The sequence below is a fragment of the Phodopus roborovskii genome, unplaced genomic scaffold, assembly GCF_943737965.1.
Source record: "Phodopus roborovskii unplaced genomic scaffold, PHOROB, whole genome shotgun sequence".
NCBI classification, from domain to species: Eukaryota; Metazoa; Chordata; class Mammalia; order Rodentia; family Cricetidae; genus Phodopus; species Phodopus roborovskii.
Genome location: NW_026126469.1, coordinates 8,904,683 through 8,927,190, shown reverse-complemented (window position 1 = coordinate 8,927,190; position 22,508 = coordinate 8,904,683). Strand labels below are relative to the sequence as shown.

At 44.7% G+C, this 22,508-nt stretch overlaps 1 protein-coding gene across 1 annotated transcript; it reads right to left on the bottom strand.

Moving 5' to 3' along the window:
• Positions 1 to 15,420: 15,420 nt before the first annotated feature.
• Ahsg (alpha 2-HS glycoprotein) lies at positions 15,421 to 22,166 on the bottom strand. Its single transcript, XM_051191214.1, has 7 exons — positions 21,925 to 22,166; positions 20,257 to 20,367; positions 19,832 to 19,916; positions 19,353 to 19,516; positions 18,182 to 18,283; positions 16,715 to 16,798; positions 15,421 to 16,104 (listed from the first exon to the last, which is right to left on the bottom strand). Exons 1-7 carry the CDS (start codon positions 22,135 to 22,137, stop codon positions 15,799 to 15,801), a joined length of 1,065 nt encoding a protein of 354 aa, XP_051047171.1. The 5' UTR covers positions 22,138 to 22,166; the 3' UTR covers positions 15,421 to 15,798.
• Positions 22,167 to 22,508: the final 342 nt, after the last annotated feature.

Here is a 22,508-nt window from a genome sequence, read left to right as displayed (position 1 = left end):
TTGCTCTTAACTGCTGACCCACACAGATTGCTTCTTAATTTTAATGGGGAAAATGTAATTACAGAACAGAAGAACCTGAAAGACACCATGTTAATCAAACGATCAATATAAAAGCATTGATATTGAGAGAAACTGATCTCATAGGCTTCCTGATACAACATATTAAAGGACACGTCATCATTTTTGTAGTACTATGGAAAAGGTTTAGTTTGAAAGACATTCTACAAAACAAAGATATATTAGTGTACATCCACACATATATATGCTTATATATGTACATATAGGAGGGCACATGTATTTATTACCATGTTGCCATGGTAACAAAAGTGACTATGGAAGAAAGTGTTTATTTTGTTTCAGGGGGATAAGAATCCATCATGGCTGGGAGGGAGAAAGCTGAATGCTAATATCTGCAAACATGAAACAAGGCCATGCCTCCAAAACCTCCCCAAACAATGCCACAAACTGGGAACCAAGTGTTCAAATATCCAAGTCTATGCAGAACATTTTATTCAAACTACCACAGCAAAGGTGTGTGTGTGTGTGTGTGTGTGTGTGTGTGTGGGAGAGAGAGAGAGAGAGAGAGAGAGAGCACATGTGCACATGCATGTTTGAGCTATGTTATGAGAACACAGAGGAAAGACAATAGTAAGAGGTGACAACCCCAGGTGGGTTGTCAGAGAAGAGGGAATGTGAGAGACCCTACTCTGGAGCTAGACAAGGTGGGGGGAGATCTATGCATTTCCTGCCTTTCCTTGTTTCAGGGCATTCGTTTACACCATAAAGGGTTAGGGTTAGGAGCCTTCTGATTGGCTTAATAAAGAGCTCAATGGCCAATAGCTAGGCAGGGGAGAATAGGTGAGACTTCCAGGCAGAGAGAGAGAGAGAGAGAGAGAGAGAGAGAGAGAGAGAGAGAGAGAGTTGAGGAGGATTCTAGGCAAATGATTTCACCAACCAACTAAGAAGAAGTAAGCAAACCACATGTCAGAATGTAGATTAAAAAATATAGATTAATTAAGTTACAAGAGCTAGTTGGGGAAAAGCCTAAGCTAAGGCTGAGCCTTCATAATTAATAATTAGTCTCCAGATCATTATTTTTGGGCTGGCAGTTCAAAGATAGTCCAACAAGAGAGCTTGCTACACTTCCTCACCACTATTCAATAACTTTTAGTTAGTGGAAACTGAGAAACTTTTTTTGTTTTTTCAAGTTGCAACCTTCCTACTTCTCGGTGTTCATGAAATGTGTTTGATATCCTTCACTCTCCTTCACAATTGAGACACACATGGGTGTACAGATTCTCAGAGAACACAGAGAGTAATCTCTAAGAGACCTGTGGCTGGAGACGGTGCTCTGCAACCCTCGGAGTTTATTTGGGGGAAAATCAATCAAAATCAAAATCAAAAAATGCTTCTTCCTGGACCTGGAAAGGTGACCTTGGGGTTAAGAGCACAGGCTGTCTTCCAGAGGACCCGGGTTCAAGTCCTAGCAGCCACATGGTGGCTAATAACTGTAACTCCAGTTTGAGGGGATCTGATGTCCTCTTCTGGACTCCATGAGCACTGGACACACATGGCACACATATAAGCAAAACATTTTTTTAAAATAGGAAGAAATAGAAAGAAATTAAAATAGAAATCAATGCCCCTTTATGGGCTTGATTTTCCAACTCCAGAGCCAGGCTAAAGGCCCTGCAGGTGAGCCAAGCAGACCTCTGTGATCCTGTCCTGGGAAGACAGCCTCTTTGTCAGAGAAAGTATTCCCTTACACTTCATAAATTTCCTAGGAATCAGAGATATACTCCTCAGGGTTTAAAGCTATGTGTGGTGTGGGGGGGGAGATTGATGAGGTCCCATGAAGGAAGCCACTCAAGTCTGAGAACTTAGCTCTCTCTAAGAACCAGTTTTCTCCTCTTAGGCATAAGGATATCTCCCTCCCTGTGAAGGGAGGTGACATGAAACCTTTGGACATTAGAAATACAGGCCTCTATCCCTTCCACTTCAAACCTGCAATATGATCCACACTGGATCAGAATCATGAGGGGAGAGATTGACAGGCCCTCAGAGAGTCTGTCCATCAAAGCTTGCTTTCCTGGAATGATATAGCCAAAGTCCCGAGAAATCAGCCTTTAAGAGCACACATCCAGCCACAGGGTCCAAAAATCCCCAACCTTGTATGTTTCCAGCCAGTACATGGTGTTTGTCACTCTTGGCCAACCCTCAGACAAATACACAGTTATCCTTTAATCCCCATGAGGCAAACTCCCCGTGGCTTTGATCTGGTTTCCTGGATGCAAGGATGACTGACCTCTGGTGGGCTTACATCAGAGGACGATGCTCTTAGGGACTGGCTTGCTTCCACAGGTATTAGTGCTGGTGCTGGCCTGGATCAGAGGCTCCTAGGTGGGAGGAGGGTAGCTGGAGGGATGCTCCTGGGGACAGACAGAGCCATACTCGCAGATGGTCAGCATGTTGGGTGGAGTTTGTAACTAGTTATTTGACTTCAGGTACAGGTATTTCCCCCCTTTGTTGGAAATTGTTTCTGTGGGGCTGCGATCAGAACCAGCCTAGCAGCCCCAGGTCCTCACCTGAGTCAGGGAGTGTGGATTAGGGAAAGGCTATCTGACAGAATTAAGAGATGGAGACACAGGACAGTCATCAGGAGGCTTCTGTCCATACTGAATGCCCTGTTTATTTCATACCTCCAAATTTAAGTAATTAACCAAAGGAGGGGCCAATTGAAGAGGACTCCTATTATTATGTATAAAGGGCAAATAGCAATCACTTCCCCTATCCCTGGAGGCACTCCCCTAATTGCGTGTGTACTCTCTGCCTTCAGGGTGAGTATGAAGGGGCTCAAGCCTATTGTTATTTAGATAATAGCCATTCACCACTGAGGCCCAGGCAACCTGTAGCTAGTAAACTAAAATGTCTTAAGGATAATAGAAATGCTCTGAGCTCTCTGAACAGTTGGCAAGATGGAATGGATTCCATCTATGGTCCAGACACCCCTTGATATCAGTTTTCTTGTCAATGAAAACATGGAGTCTGATGGGATGGCCTAGTGGATGAAGACCATGCTGCCAAGCCTCACAGCCTGGGTGTAACCTCCTGAAGCTACCACAGAAAGAGAGAACTGTCTGCCACACAGTGTCCTCCACACCCAGCCATCTCCAGGGACTCCTGCCTATTAAACAAAGAAATAAAATTGTAATTTGAGAAAAAAATTAAGTAAAAAAAATGTAGACAAAATTCATATTTATACAAGACCAGGCATATAACACATGCCTAATGAATAATGAGGTTTAATATTTTTTGTTCTCTGTCCAAATTTTATATATATATATATATATATATATATATATATATATATGCCTATGAATGGAGCTGGACCTCGAGGGCTTAAATGAACTTTAATCCAAGCTTTTTCAAACTTTTCTTCTCATAAGGTCATCACTAGTGTGATTCATGTGCTACTAGAAAACCCAGAAAACCTGCAAGTAGTTGGAAAACAAGCCTGCTTCAATGCGCTGCTCAGTGAGTAATTGTTCCATATCTGAGATTTTCTTCTGTGCACATACCACATCCATTTTATATAAAGTAATATAGTACTATGATTCTTTATTGTAGCTTAATTATAAAAGCCTACAGTAGATTATTAATAATTAACCCATTTCTGTAGTTAAATTTTCAATTACCACATGGACACTTTTGGACAGTTGATGCAATTATCCAAACCAGAATTCTCTTTGTAAGACATTTAGATTGTTTCTTTCTTTCTTTTATCCTCCTATGGGGGTGGGGAGCACAAATGGCTTCAGTTAACATTCTTGTAGGCAAATCTGTTTAATTATTGTTTAATTATCTTCATTATTATCTTAGTATAAATGACTCAAAGGGAAGCCACTGGGTCAAAGGCAATCTCCAATGTGAAGGCTTTTGATGTGATTGCTCTCCAGCAACACTGTAATGACAGAATCCACAATAGCAGTACTTGAATCACCAGCAAGGAGCTTCTTGGGAATGCTGTAAGCACAGGAAACAAACATTTCTCATGAAAGGACTGGGAGGGGCCCTGAAGCCTGAGTTCAGGGCTCTCCTTGAGATGATGGACCTGGATTCCGAGGGATCAGAAGGATATTCCTCCACGTGAGTAATGCCCTGAGCTCTAATGCAGTTAAGAAATTCAACAGCTGTATGACAGGCACTGTTCTAGGTTCTGTGGATGAGGAACTGAAAAGCTAAGCCAGCTGGCAAGATGGCTCATTGAGCAGAGCGCTTGCTGATGAGCCCAAGGATCACATACTAAGGTGGCAGCAAAGAACTGATTCTGAAAGTTTTCCTCACACGCAGGCCTGCACTCACACATCCTACTCACAAAATGATAATAAATTGCATTTTGTGTTTTAAAATGCTTTAGGCTGGGTAGCAGTGGTGCATGCCTTTTATCCCAGCACTTGGGAGGCGAAGGCAGGTAGATTTCTGGATTCCAGGACTACCAGAACTACTCAGAGAAACCCTGCCTTGAAAAACAAAAATGAAAACAAAACAAACAGAAGAAAAGCAGAAATTATTATTTCTGTGTCTAACCACAACAGGAAGTGTAAAGACTATGGTTTTTCCGCCTGCCACTGGTCTTGTCCGGCCGCCGCACCAGCCCCAAATAACGCACAGAGACTCTGTATTTGATATTATGCTGTTGGCCAGTTACTTGTTTCTTATCAGCTAGCTCTGTCTTAAGTATTAACCCATTTCTGCTGATCTATGTATTTTCACGTGGTCTTCTCTTACTGGGGAGCCGGCCGGCATTCTGCTTTCTCCAGACTCTCCATCTTGACTCCTCCTTCCTCCTTCCTCCTTCCTCCTTCCTCCTTCCTCCTTCCTCCTTCCTCCTTCTTCCTTCCTCCTTGTCTCCTAGTCCCTCCTATCTTCCTTTCCTATTGGCCAACAGTGCTTTATTCATTAACCAGTATGACAAACATATACAGAATGACATCTCCCATCAAGGAAGTGTAAAGGTTAGGTCCTGATTCAGACCTGGTGGGTGGGGGCATTAGCAAGGATTCCTGCAGGACTTGGCATCTGAGACAAGCTTGGAAGGATAAATAGGAGTTAGTTCCACAAAGAACCAAGGAGTTCAGCCAGATCACATGTTTAAGGCCTCAAAGCAAAAACAAGTATTATAGACTCAGGAGAACTAGGAATCCAAATCCAAAACTTCATTCAGAAAGGCTTTTTAGGATTCAGGGTGATGGCCCAAAATGCTTGTATTGTAAGTATGAGGACCTGAGTTCTTACCCTCAGCACTCATGGCTGCAGATGACCCTGTAATGGGTGTTAAGGGGAGGGTGGGGAGACAGGAGGATCCTGGAAGCTCATTGGCCAGTGAGCCAAAAAGGAAAATATCTGGTTCAGTGGAGACTGCCTCTAGTGAATATGGTGGAGAGCAATTGAGGCAGATACACTTTCCTCTGCTTCTCTCTGCATGCAAGCACACAGGCACAAGCACCTACATATCCATGCACATACAACACATGTATGTACACACACACTCACACACATACATACACATATACATATAACATACACTCATACATGCACATACACACATACATAGGCACACTCACATATATAATACACACACACACACACACACACACACACACACACACACACACCCCTCCCTTCTAATGAATGCTTGAATTTTAACCCATTCCATGGAATGAACTGGAGTCACTGACTCCTGTGATTTGTGGAGTATCACAGACATCACAGGACTACAAATGACCAGTCAGGGATGAAAGACAAGACAGCCTACCTTGTGAGAACAGGTTGGTGCTCTTAGAAATGAAGCCACTTGTACTGGGTGTAGCTGGTTTGTATGCACTGCTTGTGTCTTCAGCAAGTAGCAACATAACTTTTTTTTTTTTTTTTTTTTTTTTTTTTTTTTTTTTTGGAGACAGGGTTTCTCTGTATAGCTCTGGCTGCAGCATAATTTTAAAGTGTTCTTTTTGGAGTTAAGATACCTGAATTTGGATAAATAAATAAATATAATAAATAAATAGCCAGACTCCAAATAGTATAAGTAATTTTTTATTTTGTTACCGGGGATAGAACTCAGGGCCTGGCACATGCTACATAACTGCTCTAACCCTAAGCCAAAAGCTCTCCAAGATCCTATTGGATGCTTTATATTGTTTTGTAGAGTTGTGAATTTAATCCAGAGCCTTACACATGCTAAGTCAATGCTCTACCAAGGAACTGTTTCACTAGCAATAGTGATCGACAGGCAGGACCCCGGTGGCCATCTTTACTGTAGTGATTTGCATAGGTCCACTAGACTTAAAGGGCCCAGGATCCATAGGATAGGTCATTGAAACAGATGCAGGCATCTGTCTAGCCTGTGGACTTTAGCTCACACTTATGGCTTCCAGACTGTTCTCAATTCCTCTGTTCCATGTAAATTAATCTTACTGAATGGCCATTCTGGACTTCAGACCCCACCATACAGCATGGAGACAGCTTTCTAGTGACTGTATGTCTAGGCCCCACAACTGGATAATGCAGTTCCTTATAATGCCTCTCACTGGGTCTGCTAAGTCATGAGTGAGGGACATGCACAACAGAGAAGGAAATACTGTGGGATGGAAGGGATGAATCTGAGCTATTTTGAAGATCCAAAAATTCAAGTCTCAATGAACAATCAAATATGGTGGCAAGGAGGGGAGGGGTTGAGAATGACCCAGAATATTCAAGGGTCTGTGACTATGTCAAGGCCTTTTGTTGCCAATGCCAGAGTGTTACAGAGGGTTGCTGTCTGGATCAACTGTGTCCACTTTTTTGATGTCTTATTCAAAAGGCTGAAGATGCACCAACAGATTGTGTAGTGTCAAGGAAATTTTATTTAGACTAAGCAAAGTGATGGTGTGGATCAGACATGCTACAAGTGAGCAGGAGGCTCCCCTGGGTTAGAGTACTCAGGGGCCCCCAGGCTACTGTTTGGGACTTAATGATGTCTAGGAGGAGGAGCTGCTTGCTAGAGAGATGCTGGGGTGGTTCTCTATTCTAGCTGCAAGACTTGGTTACATAAGCAGTTCTACTGAGCATGTCCCTTTCCCATGATGCATGTGGTTTTAATCACATGTATGTAAACATATAATCATGGGCATAAGATAATAGATTTATCCTAAAAGTTTATTCAGAGGACACAGTTTGCCATATTGCAATGCATCCCAAACAGCATTACTAGCCCATCTCTCACATGGCTTCAGGATATGATCCAGAATGTGTCTAAATAGAAACAGGAAATTATCAAGGGATTACTAGGGGAAGTAAATTATTTGTATTGTTTAAATAAGTATATGCACAGACTCATGCAGATGAGGGTTCAAGTTGCAAACTGGTTGTTATGTGCATTGCTAGGAAGAGGTTATGTGTATTGCTCAAGCCAAATGAAGTCCCAGGATGCTAAGTTGTTCCTATACTTGCCTACCGCAGGAGTTGAGCAGAGTCGAGAAGGAAAGATATGAAGATCAGAGTTTTAGGCTTAAGTGTAAAGAGCCTGAGGAATGCATAAATGGTCCATAATTGCCAAAATGGTTTATAATTGATACTGGCTTTATGGACCTGAAGCCTCGTTTGTTTCTGGCAGAATATCATATATTCCAGGCTGACCTGGAACTCACCATATGAAGATGACCTGGAACCTCCGATCTTCCACTTCCTACCTACAGAGAACTGCGATTATAGGTGCGTATCACATTAGCGTGGACAGACCTGAAGTTTAAAGAGGACAAAAACATCAGCAGCAGTGACAGATAGGGGCTAGGATAGAAGCAGAGAGGACACTCTAGGAAAGCTGTGTTTAGGCGAACACAGAGGAAGATGAGCCACTGACTGACTGTTAGGATGAAAGGCCTATGGGAGATAGGCTGGACCCAAAGGCAAGGAAAGATCCGATCCACAGAGAAAAGGGCTGATCTGAGCGAGGGTGAGATGCCATAGAGAACTAGACCAAAACCAGGAATTAAAATGTGTGCATTGCTTTCAGCACCCAGGAGGGGCCTGGAGACAGACCTTGGAGGACATTCAGAGGAATGAAGAGGGCAAAGGCCAGATTGAAGTGGGGTGGAGAGTTCAGGCACTCAACAGGCCATGTGTAGACAGTGCCTTTAAACCTGGCTGTAAGGAGAAGGACAACACCCAAGAGAGGGGGAGGGGGCTGATGAAGGCTTCAACACTAAGAAGGGACATGTGCACATTCTACACACTGCTGTGCACATGGCCCCCAGAAGGTGGCAGAGTTTTGGGAGGTCGTCGGGAAGCTTCGGGGAGGTGGGTGTGCTTTTGAAAATGTACCTGGTTCCCTTCCCCGCCATTAGATCCTGTCTACCAGAAAGTGAGGCCATGAATTTGAAGGAGAGTGGCAAGGGTTTGAGGGGAAGACTGGGAGGGAAAAATGTTATAATTAAACTATAATCTTAAGAGCTTTTAAGGTGTGTGTGTGTGTGTGTGTGTGTGTGTGTTTGTATTAGGCCAGAAAGGCACATAAGGTTGTTTGGAACTAGAATTACAGGTTACAGGCAGTTGTGAGACACCTAATGTGAGTGCTGGGGTTTGAACTCTAGTCTTCTGACTAGTGCAGAAAGCATTCTTACCTGCGGAGCCCTCTCTCCACCCTATATTCTCCATACTTAAAAAATACACACACATAAAAACCAAGAATATAGATGTCCTAGTTAGGATTACTATTGCTGTGATGGAACGCATGACCAAAAGCAATTTGGGGAGGAAAGGGTTCATTTGGGTTATACTTCCATGTCACTGTTCATCATGAAGGAAACCAGGACAGGAACTCAAACAGGGCAGGACCCTGGAGGCAGGAGCTGATACAGAGGCCATGGAGGGGCACTGCCCACCAGCTTGCTCCACATGGCTTGCTCGGTCTGCTTTCTTATATAACCCAGGACCACCAGCCCAGGGATGACCACACACACAATGAACTGGGATCTCAACCATCACTTATTAAGAAAATAGCCTACAGGCTTGTCTACAGCTGGATTGTGTGGAGGCATTTTCTCAATTGAGGCTCCCTCCTCTCTGATGACTACAGCTGAGTCAAGTTCACATAAAACTAGCCAGCACAGTAGCATTTATAAAAAAAAAAAAATTTAAAAAACATTTTAAAAAAAGACTTTGTTCTCTAAAAGAATAGAGGAGAGTAGGTAGGGGAAGTGTCCTGAGGGAAATGCAGAGTCAAAGAAAGACTAACTTTTGAGACTCTCTGAAAGTTTATAGTAGGTGCAGAGTGTGGCTAATAGTAGGTAGAAAGGACATTGAGAAGGAAAAAGCACCATGATAAGCTGCACGGATGCTGTGATCAATTATGGACCATATATGACAGTGGTCCCTTAAGATTATAGTGGAACAGGCCTGGCGACAGTGGTGCATGCTTTTAACCCCAGTACTTGGGAGGCAGAGGCAGGCAGATCTCTGTGAGTTCAAGGCCAACCTGGTCTACAGATTGAGTTCCAGAACAACAAAAGAAACCCTATCTTGGAAAAAAAAAAAAAAGTGTAACAGAAGAGAAAAATTCGTATCACTCAGTGGCTTAACAGTTGGAGCACAATATTGTAGTGAGATAGTCCTTCTGTGGCACTGACCACGCCCATTGGGAGGTGGAGCCATGGGCAGAAGTGACCTGTGGAAGGAGGTCGGAGGGGGCCAGGAAAGGCGCTCTCTTTCTGGCGTGACTCGGATAGGAGAGGATCGGGTTGAATTTCCTGGTGTTCATCTGTCTAGGTTGTAAGTTATTTCTCCCTGAATAAACATCTATTCGGCCTATTTGTTTATCCTGATCCTTATTTACCGCAATATCTGGTGTCAGAAGTGGGATATCTCCCATGTTTTGCTGCTGATGCTAAATAGGCTGCCAGAATCACAGTAGATTGCCCCAGCAATAATTCCATACTTGGTAGTTGATAATGATAATAAACAAAGGTTCATTTGTGTATTTAATACACCATGCTTTTGTCATCATTCTTGAGTGCAGTCCTTCTGCTTCTTAAAGAAGTTTACTGTCAAACAGTATGGATGCCACACCGACTGCAGCCACACACAGCTTCTGTTTATTATGTCTCTAGACTGTATCAAGAGGCCTGTGTGAGTGATTATGTCTAAACAACTTCTGTGGTGTTCACTCTATGATTTCCCCCTTCTTTTCCAATCTGGGCTTGGTAGAATTGCCCTGGCAGAGGAGCAGAGGGGAGGGTGACATGGCATAGGGAAGGCCCTTCTGCCATCGGTGAAGTGGTAACCCAAGAAAGCATCCCTATCATTCACAAGTGCCATACAGTGGCGGGCTTCAAGAGGGTTTTTCCTAGCATGGCCTTTAATCCCATCCCTCAGGAGACAAGCAGACCTCTGTGAGTTCATGGCCAGCTGGTCTACCTAGTAAGTTCCAGGGCAGCCAGGGCTACATAGAGAGACCCTGTCTCAAGAGTTCTAGAGATTTGCTGTTAAGAAACTGGGAATTTCAGATATGTGTTTGTGTCAACTTATATTCCATGTTTTACCCATATCTGTTTGTCAGAAAACATAATTAGGATAAGGATTTAATGAATAAACACTATATTTTGTGTGCTGGCTAGTTTCATACCAACTTGACACAAGCTAGAGTGATTTGGGTAAAGGGAATCTTAACTGAGAAAATGTCCCCACATTTGTGGCTTGTGGGCAAGCCTGTGGTACATTTTCTCAAATAGTGATTGACACAGAAGGATCAGGCTCACTTTGGACAGAGCCACCCCTGGGCTGGTGGTCCTGGAAGCTACAAGAAAGCAGGCCAGACAAGTCATGGGGAGCAAGCAGGTACATAGCAGCATCCCTCCATGGCCTCTGAATCAATTCCAATCCCAGATTCCTATCCTGCTTGAGTTACTCCCTCTGACTTCCCTCATTGAGGGACTGTGATGTAGAAGGGTTAACAAAATAAACTTTTCCTTCTTATGTTGCTTTTGGTCATGTTGGGTTTTTTTTTGTTTTGTTTTGTTTTGTTTTTGTTTTGTTTTTTTGAGATGGTTCCTTTTTGTATCCTTGGCTGTCCTGGAACTAGCTCTCTAGCTCTTGAATTGACAGAGACCCACTTTATCTCAGCAATAGAAACCCTAAAACACCTTGTAAGTTTTTTTTTTTTAATCTCCATCATTGTATTAGAAAACAACAGACTGTCAATGTGGATGAAAACTACTGAGTGTAGATAAAGTTACAAATCTGCAAAGGAAGGGAAGAGTAAGTCTCTGATAATGTACTCCTCAAAGCAATTGTGCTGCTATGTGATACACAGCCATAATTAGGGAAGGCAGGTGGAGGGTGTAACTTGAGGTGGTGAGACTTAGAGCTGCAAAGAAGGTGAGAACGGGTGATTTGCAAATAAATGGGAGGGAGTTTTTAGCTGATAACATTTCATTTGGCAACTGAGATACTCATCTGTTGAAAGTTGAGACAGGTATGTGATCAGTGACTAGAGAGGGACAGACTGGTTAGCCCCTGGGCTGGTGGTCCTGGAAGCTATAAGAAAGCAGGCCAGACAAGTCATGGAGAGCATGACAGAGTGCAAGCAGACGTGGTGCTGGAGTAGCTGGCTGGCAACAGGAAGTTGACTGACCGTCATACCTAGGGAAGCTTGAGCAAAAGAGACCCCCCCTGAAGCCCACCCCCATGATGATGCACTTCCCCCAACAAGGCCACACCTCCTAATAGAGCCACTCCCTTTGGGTGCCATTTTCTTTCAAACCACCACAGCAGCCGAATGTCAGTATGTGAGAACATTTCCCAGCACACCCCCTTCACAAGGTGGAGGGAGAAGAGTGTCATTTTACTGTGGCTTACTTCAACAATTCAACATGTGGAGGCTTTCTAAGTATAAGACTATGTCTTTGAAGAACAAGGATGAATTAAAATGGACCAGATGCTGCATGTATACTCAGAAAAATAAAACAGGCCTGCCAGGACTCTGTGCCATAACAAGTCCAGAAAAAGGGAAGGCTTTCTGAAGAGGGAATATGTAAGATGGCCTAGGACAGTGGTTCTCAACCTTCCTAATGCTGCCACCCTTTAATACACTTCTTTATGTGTGGTGACCCCCAACCATGAAACTGTTTTCCTTGCTACCTCATAGCTGCAATTTTGCTGCTGTTGTGACTTGTACTGTAAATTTCTGCTATTCAGGGTACCTGATACGTCACGTATCAAATATCTCCACAGGTTGAGAACCACAGATATTTAAGTGGATGCTGTTGGTAGATGGGGTAGGGAGGTGGGCAGGATAAGGAGAGTAGACTTTATTCATAATTGAAAGTTGCCCATTATGTAGCCATCAATAAAAATTATTTCAGTTTGTTTTCAGCACCGAGGATAAAACTCAGCCTTCTGAAACCACCAAATTCTAAGCAGAGAAGGGGGTGGGGTGGGAGAGGGGAGTAGGGAAGGAGGGAAAAAGAGAAGGAGGGAAGGAAGGAGAGAAGGGGAGGGAGGGAGTGTACGTTCTGCAAACCTAGAAGGTGTCCGGAACTCCCCATGTATACATTTTAGCACCTCCTTGTCCTCACGCTTGGAGGCATCTGTTTATACGAGGGCACAAGGAGAAGGAAGACAGTAATCAGCTAGACAGTAAAACTTTGAGGAGAGAGAATTTGAACTAAGTGCAATGGAATGGCCCGTGTTCCCCAAAACAGCCCTGGGTCCCACTACCCCACCCCCTACCCCAGCTTGTGAAATTCCATACCTTGTCATTTGTTTCACACTGCTACAGCAAACCCAACAGCAGGATCTGGGACTTTGACCTCCAAGTTTGTATCATGTGTGCTGCCTACCACTTCAGACCAGTCGTGTTCATCTTTTCTCTAGAAGGGTCTAGTCATGTGGCTTCAACCTACTTTCCATCAAGCAACTTTGTAGGTGTTGTTGGCACTCAGTTAATGACTAGGCATTGATTAATCATTGTTATGGCTGCTTTGAACATTATAGATTTTTTAATTTTTTTATTTTTTATTTTTTGGCCAGCATTGGCGTCTGATCTCTAAAGGCCAATGGCCTTTTAAAGAAATGCCTCCACTTCCAAGCGACTCTCAAGGGTATGGCATGGCTGTGCTTCACTGTACCCATCCCATTCCCAGGCTGAGAGGCATGTGTGTAAGTGACTTTTTAGTTTAAATTTATTTATATTTTATGTGTATGGGTGTTTTTCTGCATATATGCATGAATATCATGTGTGCCTGGTATCCACAGAAGCCAGAGGAGAGTATTGGGTCTCTTGGAACTGGAATAGCAGACCAGTGCTGGGAACTGAACCCAGGTACTCTGTAAAAACAGTAAATGTCCCTAACTGCTAAGCCATCTCTCCGACACTCCCAATCTTTTAGTACAAAACAGACTACACCACCTCCATTTAAAACCATTAGTGTTTTCCTTTTGGACTGACACTCTAAATTCTTCATGGGGATATCAGGGCTACTTGTGGCCTGGCTCTGGTCACTCCAGTCCCTTCTCTATCTTCAGCCCATCCTCTCTCTTGTTCTTTACCACACCAATCTATGGTCTGCCACTGAGTCCCTGCGCCTGCTGTTCTGGCCCAGAATGCTCCTTCCTTTTATGTCTTAGCCGGTTTTCCAACCAGGAAGGTTGGGTTGATGCAAGGCTGTTGGTGGCCGTGTTGAAGAGAGTAGAGGCAAGGAGAGAGAGAGAGAGACATGGTTAATAGGTAGGGTAAGACTTGTGACACCTTTTGAACTGCTGGATCTCACTGTTTCTTGGGCAAGAGCAACACAATGTGTATCATTCTCCTTTTTACTTAATTTGGGCTGCACACTCGCCACCCACTCTGGGAACCTCTAATCCTCAATATAGGCTCTCAAAGCCACCCTGTGTGTAGCAAGAGGGGGAAGGGGGTAAATCTTCTGCAGTCCTGTGAGATAAGGGCCTCTTTGGAATTCTTCTTCAAAGAAAGACCAGAATTCCCACCTGTTAGCGTCCATCATCATGGTTTATAACCCCATTCTTCTTGTTTCCCTAATGATACTTGGAACAGTTTTTCTTAGATGAGAAACCGTTCTTCCCATTGCTTACTTTTTCAGATGATACTTGGGCTCTTGTACCCCTCATAATCTGCTTGACAGTGGGACCTTATCTGCCCTCTATTTCCTCATCATGTCCCATTAAACAACATTTGACATTTAAATTTCCCCTTCCAGCACAAGCACAAGCCAGTGGTGACTGTAACCTGCCAGTCATCAACTAAACAGTGGCTTTTCTCAGTCCTTATGCTCAGTCCATGCTCTCCCTACAGTACCCAGCACAGCTGCCCATGTCCTCTTCATGCTTCTGTGACCCCTGTGATTTTCTTGCTTTTCTGGACAATCCTTTCTCTGTAATGTTGACAAGACTTTGAGGCAGGTGACATGGCAAGTAGCAATACCTGACTCAGTCTTCTTGGTTCAGTGTAGCCACTCAAATGGGTGTTACATATTAAAACTCTGCCTGGAAAGGCCCAGGAGTGAGGTATCATAGTGACTTAATGAAAACAAAAACTGACACTGCCTAAGAGTCACGCTACATGAGGACTACATATCCCATCATGCCATCTGGTTCCTGAGAATGTCTACAGACATTTACAGGTCATCTTCCCAGACTTCCTGTAACTATTCTGACAGCAGACCTCTTACTCTGGTGTTAAGTAGGTGAACTAGAAAGACCAGCCACTGCCCATCATAGGATGAAGCACATGCAGCACACACAGTAGGTCTCTTTGGAGTTGGGTCTCTTTGTAGCTTCTGTGTGGTCACTGGGAGTTGAGATTAGGTTACTGGGCTTGCACAGGGATCACCATCACCACAGCCTAATCAGGAGGGTCTTTAAACATGTGCATTGAACAAATCCAATGAAAGTGAGATTCCTGCGTCAATTACCAATCCCTCCTTACCTGAAGAGTTGGGAAAAGTCAATTTTGTCTTTTCAAAGTGTAGGCACTGGGTCCTCCTTTAGAATGTCTTTGGGCTGGATAGCACATGCCTTTAATCTCAGCATTTGGGAGGCAGAGGCAGGCAGATCTCTGTGAGCTTGAGGCCAGCCTGGTCTACAGAATGAGTTCCAGAATAGCCAGCTACACAGAGAAACCCTGTCCCAAAAAATAAATAAATAAATAACAAAACAAGGATAATTTTGGTCCTCCATCAGTGAATAGAATTGTTTTCTCATGAGGAGAGGTCATCTCCCTGGGCTTCAAGCACATCTTGGCCTCATACTTTCCTGGTTATTGCAACCCAGCAGATTTTTCTCCTGCTTATCTTCTCACGTAGGTAAAGCAACACTGGTGTGCTTGTTGGACTGACCACACACAAGGAGATTGGGAGGAAGTAGACCATGATTTTGACCACATTTTGCCTCAGAACCTTCTTATTTAAGACAGGTCCTTCAGGCGCTTTTATTTATGGGTAGATATAAGATTGGCAAGAGCACCTTTCAAAGTCGCAGTTGCGACTGTTTTTTATGAAGTCAGTGAGAAGGCAGAGGAACGATGGCAATAGTTTGTCTTCATAACAGTGGCAGTGCTGTTGCTGGCTGTGTGCCTTTCCTCAAGTATGGCATCCCTTCTCTGCCCCTGTTCTCTGAGGAATGAGGAGAACTCGGAATTCAAGCTGTCAGGTGATACTTGTTTTGTCAATGGACAAGCTCCCCAGCTTCATGTCCAGTCTTGGACAAAATGGCAGCTATGTCTTCTCTGCCAAACCTCACTTCAAGTCTAGCCTAGATCTTGAAGTGTCTCACCCTGCCTGGGCACAGGGGGGCCACTGGACCAGCAGCACCCACAGTGCCAGGCTGGACCACCTTAGGTGAACCAACAGCTTCTCCTGAGGCTGATTCCACTGAGGCCACAGGTGAGAAGGCATGGCGCAGGTCATGGTGGGTTCGGTGGGCTGGAGGTCCTGGAGGAACTGCCACCACCATAGGTCCTACCACCAAAGATGCTGGTGGGGCAGCTGGTAGGGCTGCAGTCTCGGTTTGGTCCCCTGCAGGTGCAGGGCCTGCTGTGTTGACACTGGCTGGCTGGGGCTGTAGGAGCACAGGGAGAGAGAGGTTCATTTCCTTAGGCAAGATCGTTTCCCTCCTCTCAGACAGGGTTCCCCAGGAGTCTGGGTTGTACCCAGCTCTATCTTCTCAAAGTAGTGACTGTTAGTTGGGAAGAATATAGTTAAAAAGAACTGCTAAGACACTCAGGACCCTCACAGGAAGAGGCTACTGGTCCGTGGGGCTCCAGTTTCACTGGTGTTACCATAGTCCCAGTAGACTTCCACAAACACAGACCCATACACAAGCACCCCACCCGTAGAAAACCTTCACCCTTTGCCATGAGTACCTGGGAGCTGCCAACCAGAGCAGCCCACTTGCTCTCTGTGGTCTCTGTAACTAGGAAAAGCACATCCACCTTTTACAGACAATAGGGTGGCTTTGCCAACTACACACCAGGACTGTTCTCCCCTGTAGCCACCGGAGCAGAGGAGGGAAACACAGCTGATGCATGCCTCACCCAGTTGGTGAGTTCTCATACTGTGCTGTTCCATCCCACACTGAGGCTCAGGACAGGACAGCAAGTGTCCCATTGTTGCTAATCCCCGACTGAAGTGTGAAGGGGCCACTGTCTGAGAAAGATCCATGAAGTTACCTGTTTTTGGAAAACTTTGCAGGCCACTGAAACCTCTTCGCCACCGAGCCTTTGGACAAGACTTGCCTTGCAGAAGCCATATTGCTGTTTTCAGGAAGAAAGGGGTTATTTTTAAATGTTATAAAGATGGTTCTCCCCCAGTCAATTATAGTATAAAATTTTGAAGGAAAGAAACTTGAATTTCTAAATCTATTCTTTTAAATTTACCCTTTAAATTGATAATTTCTGGGCGACTTTCTCTTGAGAAACCACACACATGTCCTAAATAATGAAAGTCAGTCTTCCCCCTCTCTCTTCCTCCCTCTCCTCTTCTTCTCTCTCCATACACATACCCACTTAAATCTTTCTTTAAAAATCTTACATTAACCCTAACTTTGCTTCAAATGAAACTTTTGGGTTTTGCTTATAAAACACATGGAATTCAATTCTACAAGTAAAACTGAATATATATAAACACTATGAAAGGGAGGACATGTGTCTGGTGTCCTTGAGATGATGGCGACACAGGGAGCGTCACCTGCTAACACAGGTGTGTGTGGGGTGTGTGTGAAATAAACTCTGTTAGATACAATTTAAGCTATGACCTGAGGTCATTTTGACTATGAGTTTGATGCTCCGTGTCTTCCAATTACTCTGGGGATGTTTTACTCACATCTGTCATTATTCGATACAATTTTCTGTTCACTTATGTGCCACACATTGTTCAGTGACTTACTCTGATCAAACACTGGGATCCTCCTTCTTTGTCCCATTAGTTACGGATGACTCATCATGTTTACAGGTATATTTTGGTCAAACACTTATGACACTCTGTTGAGTCTGAACCTCCACAAATAGATATGACTGGTTCAAAGACTCAGTGTTTCCAAGGGTTAAAGGCGTGTCTAGGAAATCTACTTCTTACCATCCAGCAGCTCCACACACCAGCAACCACATGTATCAGACTGCACTGGGAACTGGCTGCTGTCTTTCATCATGCTTCATGTGCTTCTCAGAGGCGAGATAGTTTGGTGACTACACTTAAAGGGGGAGGTGAGGCACCAGAAAAGACCTGGCATGGCCCAGCCCCATAGCAAGTGGGTTAGTGAATATTTAAAAAAATTAAGATTCGATCTGATTATTTTTAATTGTGTGTGTGTGTGTGTGTGTGTGTGTGTGTGTGTGTGTGTGTGTGTTCCTGAGTACATCATGTGTTCAGGTACCTGCAAAGACCAGATGTGTCACAGCTGGATTTGAAGGCGAGTCAACTGACTGGGAATTGACCCGGGCCCTCTAGATGAACAGAAGTATGTGCACTTAACTGCTGAGCCATTTCTCCAGCCTCACAAGTGGACATTTTGCACTTCTTCTTCTTTTTTTTTTTTTTTTAACTTTCTTCCTTCAAACCCAAGATGTAAACTGCAAAGAGATGCTTTGTTCCAGCCAAGTTTGCCTGGTAGCAGGAGCCCCAGGGTCTGGCCCACTTACCTTTTCTGCCAGCAGGTTGCATTTGGCTGGATCTGTAACCTCTTGAGCAGTACAGTCAGTAGCAGCTACCACAAACTCCACAAAAGTAGAAACTGGGAGAGGCTGAGAATAAAAATGGAAACACATATGAGGCAAGATGATCTGGAATTGAGAGGGGCAAGAAGAAGTTGGAGGGAAGGAAGAAGGAGGGGAGAAGAGAGGGAGGGGAGAAGAGAGGGAGACAAAGGCCATGGTCTGGCATAGGTTAAGAGAACACAAATCACACAGACCATGTGTGTGGCCCTGGTCAGTTGAAGGGGTGTGTGCTGAAGTGTTTGAGCTGTGGAGGCAGGAGATGAGTTTTCTCAAAGGATTGGCAAGTATCCATCACTCAGGGCACAGGTTAAGTTTTCAGAGAGGAAACAGGAAGCCAAAAGCCAACTTTAGACAATCATGGATGGGAACCCAGCATATCCTGGCCCTCAACTATTGGTACCCAATATTTGGGTCATTCTGGGCTGGAGGGAGAAGTCAGTTTCATATAGCAGGATAAAAGGAGAAACAAACTAGATGAAAGAATGGAAGTCATTGCTTCCTTTCTCAGAATGCTTGGAGCCTTGCAAGCACAGTACATCTATTACTTGGTGTAGTATTGGGATGGGTATTCTTCAGGAATTATAGAATTACCACCCATATTAATGTATTTGCAAGTATGTCCTGACTGACTTCCAGGTTTCCAAGTTTCTTACACATCACAATTCTGCTGCATGCAAATAGTTAAACCTTTGTTGTACAGTTAGATTATCCCATCCAAGCTCCCGCATCTCTGGGCTTGAAAAGCAGATACGAACCTTCCATTATATGCCTGTCAGTATGAATAAGTCCATACCTTTGGCAGTGGATGTTACTGGTGGGTTGGTAAATGTGTGGCACCCACTGAATTTACTATGTCTGAACAGAGAGCCCTGCTGTTAAGTGTAAGTAGAGGAATGGAAGCTGCTCGTGTGGCTGACTTACATTGATGTGGCTCAGCTTGGGACAGTGCTGCTGAGAGTTTGGGGTTCCTCACAGTCCTAGGACCCTCCCCCAGCGTTTTCAACGAATGTCCCCTTGTCTTCTGGTTGTCATCCCCACACATTCCCCAATGGCCACCAAACTGCCCAAATCTACCAAAAGAGTCTTAGATTTTTACCACATTTTGAGCTCTGGAAATCTCCACCAATTTAAAATAGGTTCCATTATTCTGTGCATTGAAGGCATCCAGGGCTGCTTTGACGGTGTGCACCACACTGGTGTCATTGAATGGAATCAGGATTGCACAACTTGGGCACACCTTATGCACATCCTCTGCAGAGTCTGAACAGAAAGAAGAACGGGATCTTAACTGCAGTTCACCAAGGCACTCACCACTGTTTGCTTACTTAGAAAGGGGTACACATGCTCCAAATGCAACAAGTCTTTTCTTTCAACCCTCAAGCTGCTGTGGGAAGCCTCATTAAGCCATAGCAATTAGGGCCAATGTTCACCCATAGGAAAAGCTCCTTTAAAAAATATGGTGTTAGAATCCCAAAACCCAGAATCCTGGACAATGAAGCAAGGATTATCTGAGTTCAAAACGAATAGTTCCTTTCTCATTCTACAAGGTAGAAATAAGCAGAAGAATCATCTGACCTGGATTGGAATGGCACTGGCTGTGCATCACTGTGAACTGGCCATCTTGTTTCAGAACGTGGAAGTCACAGTCTCCCTCCACCGCCTAGGAAAGAAGAACCCTGTGCTGATGACCAGGAGCACTGCGCTTTGACTACTCATCTGGGAAGCGTCCTGGCAGGGCTGTGGGGGGCAGGGGGTAACCTGCTCAAGATCACCTTCACAGGTCGTACAATCTGCTTTCAGAGAGGGCTTCAAGAAGAAAGCTCAAGTGTTGCGAAAATCAACTCCCAGAAGGCACCGTCCAATAGCAGTTTTAGAAATTGTGCTCTGGCTAGCCAAGATGGCTGCCAGGAGTTGGCTCAGGTGGGGCTGCTCTTTGCTGAACCATGGTGGCCAGGCCCCATCCACCCATCATAAGGTAGCATACATAAACTGGTACTCACATGCTCGGTCAGCTGCCTCACAGAACAGTTGGCCAGGGGAGTGGGGTCCAGAACATGGCAGGTGGTCTCCAGGGTGTCTATCTCCAACTCATACACCACTCCGAAGGGCCGCTGTGGAGACAGAAGCAAGAGGTGAGCAAGCGCCAGCCCAGCCAGGGAGTCAGCTGGGCTGAAACCCTGGTAGGGCTTGTGTAGGGTGACTCTGGGAGAAGTGAGAAGGGGCCCCACTGGCCTCAACCCCCTCTATTTCTGCACTGCTGTTTTTTTGTCTTTCACTATAGATGGAGCAGATGTGACATGGGGACAGGAGGGTGGAGGGCCTGGGTGTCTGTCCTCATTCTGAGCTCCTTTTTATGGGAGAAGTGGTGCCGAGGGCTACTTTGGACACTTTATTATCTTGCTATGTCTTTCCATCCCTCCCTCTGTTTCATCCTTTCTTCTCTCTAGTCGTCTACATTCCTCCTCTTCTCCTGTTGGTTTTCTTTCCCTTAGAGGATGTTCTTGGCTTTCCCTATTTTCTGTCTTCTCAGGCCTCGGATGCACAGTGCTTCCTGCCTGTCTATTCTGAGGCCAGGAAACTGTCATCGCTAGTGTGGAAGCAATCTGGACAACTTGCACACCCTGTGAGGTTGTTCAGTTACTCTCTCTGCCTGTTCATGTGTCCCTCTTTTCACATCTTGACAATGTCTCAATTTTTGGATACTCTCAGCCCAGCTCAGTTTACCTCTCCCTTCAGCTGTGCCCAAGACCTCAGCACTGCCAGGAATAGAAGCACCAAGTACAGGGATGTCCCAAACGACTCCCTGGAGACAGAGCTAGCTTCCTGCTGCACGTGGGAGTCCCAAGGAAAGCTGTCCTCAATCTCTGCTTAATGTGCAATGCTCTCCTGTGACTTTCCCTCCAATATGCATACTGCATGTTATTCTGCACAGATATCCTTATTATGCCTTTCACTGCAGTACTCTTAAAATTCACCCAGGAAAACCATAGTTTCAAATCAGCTATCCCTTTGCAATACTGGACGTCATTCCTCAATCTGAGAACCCTGATGTTTACTTTATTTTCCCTGCTAAATCACAAGCCTCTTGTAACACAAACCTACCTTCCCACTTTTATGTTAAGCTGAACCATATGGAATTTCCATACTTTTGTATGTCAAAAGCAGATAAATATTGGAGATTTTATGGTTTCAACGTGCTAGTGCCCATAGCATCTGACATCTGTTGTAGAACAACATGACTACCACACAGGGAAAGGGAACAGGAACGGGAAGGGAGGGCTTAATGAAATGGTCTGTGTTAAAGAGCTGTCACACATAAGCACTGGTCAAATGCCACTTCCTATTTTTATCAGAGATAAAATAGAAGCCAAGAAAGATATGTGATTTTCAAATCAGCAAAGTGGGAGCCCAAGTTTTCCCAGCAAGTCCGACTTTCCACCTGTGGTCTGTGAACTGTCCTTGAGTCCTTTCTTCTTCCCACATGGAGCATCCTCTGTGAGATTTGTGACTACAGTATGGATGTGGCCTCTCATGCTCTCCACTTTACCATATCCTGTTTCTGGAAGGAGACTAGTCTCTGCCACGGTTTTAGCAACACCAGGAGATGCTAGCTTTTGAGGCACAGGATTGTGCCCCAAACACAGCTCAGTCATGGTAGGCTCACTTACCCGATTCCACATCTTGACTTTGTCAATCTGATTCAAGATGTGCTTGAATCCATGAAGGAGATGTTGATTGAGGTAGTCCACGGCAACCAAAGCTACTTGTTCCACTTCTGGGTCGTCACAAGCCACTTCTTTAAAACTCATCCCTGTAATGTGTGGAGCTGATTGGCAGCCCCAGAGCTGAGCTAAACAAAGGAGCAGAACCAGGGACTTCATGGCTGCTCCAGAACACAGTAGAAGATGGACAGATGTGAGAACTGGCCCAGATAATCAGCTTGGAGAGCTAGACCAATGGAGGGGGAGAGGGCTTTATTTATCTGAGAGAGCCTGCAGAAGGAATTGCGTAAGGGCATGGGATGATTTTTGTTCTTGTTCCAAATAACCCTGTAAACACCAGCCCTGGAAAAGCAAATAGGTTAGGACATCAGCCATCCCCAGTAAATCTGCCAAAGTCAATGCTGCTGTGGGGGAAGATGTTCCAAAGTCTGCTTGGAACACAGTGATAACAGCAGAGAGAGGGGGCAGCTGAGGAAGTACAGTTGGGGTGGCAGCAGAGGAAGAGTTATCTACCCGAATATGAGTAGGCT